This window comes from Benincasa hispida, chromosome 12 (assembly GCF_009727055.1).
Source record: "Benincasa hispida cultivar B227 chromosome 12, ASM972705v1, whole genome shotgun sequence".
Classification (NCBI taxonomy): Eukaryota; Viridiplantae; Streptophyta; class Magnoliopsida; order Cucurbitales; family Cucurbitaceae; genus Benincasa; species Benincasa hispida.
This window is the reverse complement of record NC_052360.1, coordinates 29,896,627-29,905,802: the sequence shown is the minus strand read 5'-3', so window position 1 is coordinate 29,905,802 and position 9,176 is coordinate 29,896,627. Positions and strand designations below refer to the sequence as shown.

General features: G+C 33.6%; 1 protein-coding gene across 1 annotated transcript; it reads left to right on the top strand.

The window, feature by feature from the left end:
* The first annotated feature begins 251 nt into the window (after positions 1–251).
* LOC120067771 (serine/threonine-protein kinase BRI1-like 2) lies at positions 252–4,646 on the top strand. The gene has a single exon (XM_039019349.1). It carries the CDS (start codon positions 1,149–1,151, stop codon positions 4,557–4,559), a length of 3,411 nt encoding a protein of 1,136 aa, XP_038875277.1. The 5' UTR covers positions 252–1,148; the 3' UTR covers positions 4,560–4,646.
* Positions 4,647–9,176: the final 4,530 nt, after the last annotated feature.

Below are 9,176 nucleotides of genomic sequence, written 5' to 3'. Positions count from 1 at the left end.
TTTCTTTTTAATGTCATTTCTTTACTTTTTTTTCTTTTTTTATTTTCTTTATAGGAAGAATTTTTTTTCACCAATTGAACTGTATCATTGATTCTCCCAAATTTTCAGCATTTGGGCCCACACTGCACCACCATCTTCTTCTTTAAACCCCATTGTTTCCCTTTCTTTTTCTTCACATCCTTTTTCAAGATTTAAAATAAAACAGAAAAGAGGTCACTGAGCCTACTGTGATGATATGAAGTAGCCTTAGGGGTATAGGCTTTTGTGGGCTCAAAATGAAATATCAAATGACTCTAAGGGCTTCCCTACAAATACATCTATTTTTAATCTTTGAGACTGTAATATTACAGTGTTATTTGACTTGGAATGATATGGCTATGCAGTAAAGAACAAGTAGAAACCTATAAAAAGATTTATGTCGTTCCGTTAGTTACGCACACAGTCAACGAGATCCCGTGCTTGGTCATTTGAAGCGCCAGGTAACAGATTCAAAGTATTCCAATACAATATTCAATTTGCCTCCTCTTTCCCAGTTCTTATTCCCTTTCTTCAACATTTCTTCAAATATTCCCTTCCAACAGTCACGCCTTACTGACACAGAACTGACATTTTGGATCATCCACTCGTTTATTTGTGTCTCTTTTATTGGAAAAACAACTGTGTCTTTTAAAGCAGGCGCCGATCCTAAGATTAAGAATTAAGATAGACCCTTTGTCTGTGGGGGTGGGTGGGTCCTATTTCTTCTAATCAGAAGTAAACTCAACCCTTTTCTTTCTGTCTATCTCTACATATTTCTTCATATAGGATACGGTTTCATTTGTACTACAGAAGTCGTATAAGGACAATTTCAATCACCAACTTCCTTCTCAGTTCTTTTCCTTCTTTTTTTATATTCCATTTCCACTTTTCCCTCCTTTACATTTTGCAAAAACTCACACATAAATGACTAAAGCAAACAGCTTGCTTCTTTTTTCTAAAGCTTCCCCTCTCCTTCTCATCATGCTCACCACACAACACATTTTTCTAAATCTTCAATACTACCCTTAACTTTTATCCTTCTTCCTTCTTCCTTTCTTTCAACAGTGTTTCTCATCTGATCTGTGTTCTGTTTTCCACAGAAGAAAAGAAACATTTTGCTTCTTCATCCAATGGAAAGAAACATATTTCAGCTTTCTCTTCTTCCTCTTTTTGCTTTGCTAGTGATTTTTATCTTATTTGCTTTGGCTTCTTCAGAAGAACAAGAGGTTGTGACTTCAATAAAAACTGATGCTGCAGCTCTTCTTAAGTTCAAGGATTTGATTGACAAGGACCCAACAGAAGTGTTGTCCAGTTGGAAGCTTGAAAACAATCCATGTTCATGGTATGGAGTTTCATGTCAATCTAAACGAGTGGTTGCTCTTGATCTGAGTGGCTGTAATCTTGCAGGGAATGTTTATTTTGATCCTTTGTCTTCTATGGACATGTTGTTGGCTTTGAATTTGTCTACAAATTCTTTCACTATAAACTCAACTACTTTGCTTCAGCTTCCTTATAATTTGCAGCAACTTGAGCTTTCTCTTGCCAAAGTTGTAGGTAGTGTGCCTGATAATCTTTTCTCAAAGTGTCCAAACCTTGTGTTTGTGGATCTTTCATTCAACAATTTGACAGGCCATCTGCCTGAAAATCTTCTGTTGAATGCTAATAAGCTTCAAGATCTTGACATCTCTTACAATAATCTAACTGGGTTGATCTCAGGATTGAGAATTGATGAAAATTCTTGCAGCTCTTTGTTGCGGGTTGATCTTTCGGCAAATCGAGTTGTTGGTTCGATTCCAAGTTCCATTTCAAACTGCACAAGTCTGCAAACACTTGGTTTGGCTGACAATCTTCTCAGTGGGGAAATTCCAAGATCTTTAGGGGAACTCAGTAGTTTACAAAGGATTGATATATCTCATAATCAGCTCACTGGTTGGCTCCCTTCTGACTGGAGAAATGCTTGCAATTCACTTCAAGAACTAAAGCTTTGCTACAACAACATATCTGGTGTAATTCCTGCTTCCTTCTCTGCTTGCTCTTGGCTTCAAATTATGGATCTTTCAAACAACAACATATCAGGTCCTTTACCAGATTCCATCTTCAAGAATCTTGTCTCTTTACAGAGCTTGCTATTGAGTAATAACATAATCTCTGGACCATTACCTTCATCCATATCTCACTGCAAGAAACTTCAGCTTGTAGACTTAAGTTCCAATAGAATTTCTGGTTTGATCCCACCAGGTATATGCCCAGGTGCTGAGTCACTCCAGGAACTGAAAATGCCAGATAATCTCATCATAGGAGGAATCCCACCTGAACTCTCAATGTGTTCACAGTTAAAGACAATTGATTTTAGTTTAAACTATCTGAATGGGTCCATACCTGCAGAGCTTGGAAGGCTTCAGAATCTTGAACAGCTGATAGCATGGTTTAATAGCTTAGAAGGGAAAATCCCACCGGAATTGGGGAAGTGTAGAAGCTTAAAGGATATTATACTAAATAACAATCGTTTAAGTGGCGAAATCCCCACTGAATTGTTCGGTTGTAGCAACCTTGAATGGATTTCACTCACGAGTAATGAACTCACTGGCGAGGTCCCAAAAGAGTTTGGTCTTTTGTCAAGGCTAGCTGTGCTGCAACTCGGGAACAATAGCTTAAGTGGTCAGATACCAGGGGAGTTGGCAAACTGCAGCACTTTGGTTTGGTTGGATTTGAACAGCAACAAGCTTACAGGAGAAATCCCACCTAGACTTGGGAGGCAACTTGGAGCCAAATCATTGAATGGGATTCTTTCTGGAAACACTCTAGTGTTCGTTCGAAATGTTGGGAATTCATGTAAAGGAGTTGGGGGGTTGTTAGAGTTTGCTGGAATCAGACCTGAAAGACTACAGCAGGAACCAACATTAAAGACCTGTGATTTCACTAGACTATACTCTGGTCCAGTCCTCAGTTTGTTTACAAAGTACCAAACTTTGGAGTACTTGGATCTTTCTTACAATGAGCTTCGTGGGAGAATACCAGAAGAGTTTGGAGATATGGTTGCTTTGCAGGTTCTCGAACTATCACACAACCAACTTTCTGGCGAGATTCCAACATCCTTTGGCCGCCTAAAGAACTTAGGAGTTTTTGATGCATCACATAACAGACTGCAGGGTCACATTCCAGATTCATTCTCAAACTTATCATTTTTAGTGCAAATTGATCTATCTTACAATGAACTAACAGGGCGAATTCCATCAAGGGGACAGCTCAGTACATTGCCTGCAAGTCAGTATGCAAACAATCCAGGACTTTGTGGTGTTCCCTTGCCTGAATGCCAGAGTGATGACCCGCTGCAGACAAGTTCTAATGTAGATGCTGACAAAGGAAGAACAAAACCAGAAGTAGGGTCATGGGTTAACACTATTGTTTTAGGTGTTCTTATTTCCATTGCCTGTGTCTGCATTTTGATTGTATGGGCCATTGCCATGCGTGCAAGGCGAAAAGAAGCTGAGGAAGTGAAGATGCTTAATAGTTTGCAAGCAATACATGCCCCTACTACATGGAAAATTGACAAAGAGAAAGAGCCCCTGAGTATCAATGTGGCAACTTTCCAAAGACAACTAAGAAAGCTCAAGTTCTCCCAATTGATTGAAGCTACTAATGGCTTCTCAGCAGAAAGTCTCATAGGGAGTGGCGGGTTTGGTGAAGTGTTTAAAGCAACACTAAAGGATGGATCGAGTGTTGCAATCAAGAAACTAATACGTCTTAGTTGCCAGGGAGATCGTGAATTCATGGCAGAGATGGAAACTTTAGGAAAGATCAAACATGGAAACTTGGTACCTCTTCTGGGTTACTGTAAAATAGGTGAGGAGAGGCTTCTTGTGTATGAATTTATGGAATTTGGTAGCCTAGAAGAGATGCTTCACGGAAGAGCAAGGATGCAAGATCGAAGAATTCTAACATGGGATGAACGGAAAAAGATTGCCAGAGGTGCTGCTAAAGGACTTTGTTTCCTACACCACAATTGCATTCCACATATAATACACAGAGACATGAAGTCCAGTAATGTACTTCTAGACCATGATTTAGAAGCAAGAGTTTCCGATTTTGGAATGGCAAGGCTAATAAGTGCTCTTGATACCCACCTGAGTGTAAGCACACTTGCAGGAACTCCTGGTTATGTCCCTCCTGAGTACTACCAGAGCTTCAGGTGCACAGCAAAAGGTGATGTCTATTCGTTTGGTGTCGTCCTCTTAGAACTCTTGACAGGGAAGCGACCAACCGATAAGGAGGATTTTGGGGACACCAACTTGGTGGGATGGGTCAAAATGAAAGTGAATGATGGAAAACAAATGGAAGTGATTGATCCAGAGTTGCTTTCAGTAACCAAACCAAGTGATGAATCAGAAGCAGAAGAGGTTAAAGAAATGGTTAGATATTTGGAGATCACTCTTAGATGTGTAGAAGAGTTTCCTTCCAAAAGGCCTAACATGTTGCAGGTGGTGGCCATGCTTCGAGAGTTGATGCCTGGATCAACCAATGGAAGCAGCAACAGTGCTTGAATCAGGTTTTTTGTTTACTAAATCTGATCTAGCCTTTACCAAGATGAACTTTATAACATTTTTTTTCAGCTGTGAAGAGTTACTTTACTTGTATTCTATTCTTCTTTTGCTATAACCGTTGTCTCATTTATTGATAGGAAAAAATAAGTTATAGTACAGTTTCACAACAAAGATAAGATTAAAACGTTTAGACATGAAAAGATGAGTGATACTGAGCTAGGCATTTCATCAAACAGAAGATGATCGACAGCTTTTACTAGAAGTTTAAATCAAGAATATTCGTCATATAAAGCCAAGCCAAAAACCCAATAAGCTGAGATCATTAAACAGAATATTCAGTAATCTTCAAAATCGAAACAGTAGTACCTTTTTTTTCAATTCTCAACTCTTTAAACTGCTACCAATGTCTCAAAACTCAAGCTACAATTAGAAAATCTCAGTTCTCTTGCTGTGGTGTTTAAAATTATGGTAAAACTGACTAATACTAATACTAATGGCTGCAAAGAGTTCCCTCAATTGAATGGAAGAAAGATAAAACAGTCCTTTTGATAACTTTCTACACATTCACTCTTGGTCCTGTGTTATGATTATCAACCAAAAATAGAAACAGAAAAGCTAGAGAAAAACAAAACACACAAAACAAAATCAATGCCATGTGAATGGTGGGCTCCTAGAGATTGTAAACTGTCTACATAAAGGCCTTCTTAAAGATTGGGCTCTCAAAAGCAAATTGTGTTGGACCACAATGAAGTCCAATCTGCATTTTTTTAGAGGATGGAGATTGAAATGTAAAAAAGATACTTTAGGTTGTACTTCAAAATGGAAAGCAATATATTATTAAAATAGTATGGAATATTTTTTTGAAATTGTAATTTCAACCTTACAAATATTTTCCTCAAACCAATAATCCAAATACCTTCCATTACTTTTACCTAGCCTAAACCATAATGGAGTAACCTAAAACAATTAGCCAAGTAAAAAATAATAATAATAATAAAAAACAAACAAACAAACAAACAAACTAGTGAAATTTTCACATGGAAAAAGGTGAGTGGTAAAAAAGTTTTTAGGAAAAGATCATTGGTAGAAAAATTTTTGGGTTTTGGGTCATTTTGTGAAATTTTCCCTATACACATCATTAAAAAAAAAAAAAACTCTAAAAAAATATCATCTTTTTTATCTTCTCTTTGTTCTTCCTCCCTCTTTAAACTCTCACATCTCTCCAAAAAAATTTCATCTCTCTATTACCCATCTTCTCCGACAAGCCCAACTGAAATCATCAAAAAAAAAAAAAAAAATGACGATGGCGAAGACTCACTGCTCACAAGCAACGATAAATATCTGGAATGGATGTCTAAAAAGCAGGGGTGAACGAATCTAGCCCACAAACAAAACTCCAACAGAGGCAACGCGAATAGATCCACGAATCTGACGACACGATGACCAAATTTTTCCAACCTCCAACTCAGATCTACTAAGGATTTATTTCAAGGTCTATATACTATGGTACTACATATACTATAAGAATGTGGTACATAATATATATGCATGGATTATTTCAATACATATTATTTTCAATTATATATACATATATAGGTTTATTTTAAATAATTTAATGATGTCATCTATCTTTGTTTATGTCCTAATTATCATGTGTTAGCATTATTTTTATATAACATAAGGTATATATTTTCAAAATGACTTACAAAGTATGTGTAACATATATTTAGATAGAAATGAGACTAAAATTAAAATATGGAGTATATATTATATAATAACATTAAATCTTAAATATGTGGAATATATTTATACTTGTTTTAAATACATTTGAAATAAACCTTGTATGTGTAAAGAAAAAATGAAACACTTATGAAAATAAAGATTTATAACCATAATTTAGTATTCAATGCAATCCACTTATATTGAAAATTTTGAATATTAAGTCAAAATATGAAATCTATAAAAAAAAGAAAAACTTGTAATCATAATTCTATATTAAATACAAACCATTGAAATTGAAGATTATGAATTTTAAGTCAAAATCTAAAATTTGTAATTGATTGGACAAGTTGGGGGAGAAAAACAAAATCTCTAAAACTCAAGGAAATACAATTATGAAAAATCTTGAATTAAATGAACACAGACATAAATTTATAAATACTGTTTTATAAGGTCAACAGTCGAAATTACGTAAATAAGGAAACAAATCAATATTACAAATTTCTTGAAATTAAAATGAAAAGATTAATTTCATCCAAAATTAAAACTAAAAGCTCTTAATGACATAATTCAAATTTTAGGTCATTTATGAAATTTATGGTATAGAAAAGATTCTCCACGTAAAAATCTCAATTAAAAAAAATCAAATCAAATAGAACAAAATGCTAATTTAACTTTTTTAACAAAGAAAAAAATGTCAATTTTTACTTTTATATTTGTCAAATTGTAAAAAATATTTACAACTTAATTTTAACACATTGCATTCTAAACTTAGAATATTAACCTTAAACTTGAAAATGAGTTAATTTAAAAATTCGCTAAAAATTATATGTTTTTAATGAATTACGGAGATATAATCAAATTTATAAGATTTCAAAGAAAAATGTCACTAGAGCTAACTTTTTTGTTGAAATTTATAGTTTTTGGAAAAGTTATTCAATAGTTCATTTGTGAACTAATCAAATTTAAATTTTTGCAAAACTTCATATTATTAAAATTAATGAGTTTATGAAGATTTTAATATTAATTATTGTTAAAATTAATAGATGAATAAGCAAAAGATTAAATAGAGGGTAGAAATTGCAAAATTTAACTATTAAGTCTAGGTTCAATTTGATTCAACATAAGCATAACTTATCAATTATACACCTTCAACTAATAGATTAGAGGTTTGAATCTCTCACCTCGCAAATATTGAACTAAACAAATATAATATAATAAAATTTAAAATTTAAGGTGTAAATTTATATAACATGACAAAGTTTAAAGGTAAAGATTGAGAAATTTCCAAAACAAATAAATAAATAGGGAATTGCAATAGCTATAGAGATGTCCACGGGGTAAGGATGACTTCCCTGTCTCATACTTGCCCCTATTTCATTTTCCATTCTCACACAATTTTTTTGTTTAATTTTGTGGGGATATGGGTGGGATTTCCCATAAAATATTTGCGAAGTTGGAGTTTTCCACATGGAGTTTCTTTTCCATTTAATTATTTTAGAAAAAACTAATAAAATAAATTTTGAAGAAAAAAATCCAATTAAATTCTTATCCTCGTTTAAATATTTAATTTGTTGTTAATTCTCATTTAAATGGTCAATTCCTTCGGAAAAAATCTGAAATATTTTAAATAAATTAATTAAAATTTCATACTAAGTTATTTAATTATTCATACATGAGAGTTTAAAATTGTTTTAAGAATATCAAATTATATATATAATATTACTATTCATATGCAAGAGCTTGAAGTGATTCAAACATATGTTAGGAGTGTGAACAAAATCCCACATTGGTTAGGGAAGGGAATGATTATAGGTATATAAGTGAGAACAGTTATCTTCATTGATATATGGTCTTTTGGGGTGGTTCCAAAATCAAAGTTATAAGAATTTATACTCAAAAGTGGACAATATCATATAATTTTTACCAAACCCGACAACTTCAATTTCTTTTGAAGTATTTTCTTTCTTCTAAATGTAGTGTGGGGCAGAAGCAAAAATTAGTTTGTAATTCTTTTGTATAATCCGTATGTGGTAGTGAATAATTGAGAGTTTATTCTCTTAGTTTTTTTTTTCTTTTGTGGCTAATTCCAAGATATCGAGTTGTGGTACTGAGAATAAAGTAATTTGTGTTAGACTATTTGGGAGAGATTTGTTTCGCGAGTTTGAGATATTTGGAATCTTCATCACAGTAGAATCTGTAGTTGAAGACTTGACGTAATCCTGAGTTTGGGGGTAAACTAGTATACTTTGCGATGTTGTTCCTTTTTCCTTTGCTTTATTATTTGGTGGCTTATTATCGATATCTTATTTGGCCCTAACCTGTAAAATGAGAGTTTGAAATACAATTTAGTTTATTCCGTATTTATTTATATCTCCAACGAGACATATATATATGTGTGTGTGTGTATGTATATATTAACTAAGAAGCACAAACATAGATACGGATATTAGATACGGATGCAATATGATACGACGATACGTTAATTTCTAAAAAAGCTAAGATACGGATATGTTGAAGATACGTTATTATATATATGGGTGTGTACATATATATATGATAATACCCAATTAATTATTATAATACTTATTTTACATAAGATTAAAATAGATTCAAGAAGAGAGTGAAAACTTGAAAAAGATCCAATAACATTGAGATAGAGGTGTACATGGATTGGGTTGGGTTGGGTTGAGGGTGTTTTTTGGACCAACCCAAAAATTTGGGTTGGGGGTTGACAAACCAAAGAACCCAAATAAAGCCTCTAACTCAACCCACCCCAACCCTTAAAATTCGGATTGGGTTGGGTTGGGTTGTCGGGTTATAACTTTTTTTTCTTTTAATTAAAAATATGTAAATTTATATATAACACCTTACTAATAACTAAAATCTCATAAAATT

Excerpts from the sequence above, each read along its gene's own strand:
- LOC120067771 (XM_039019349.1), top strand. The coding sequence starts at position 1,149 with ATGGAAAGAAACATATTTCAGCTTTCTCTTCTTCCTCTTTTTGCTTTG.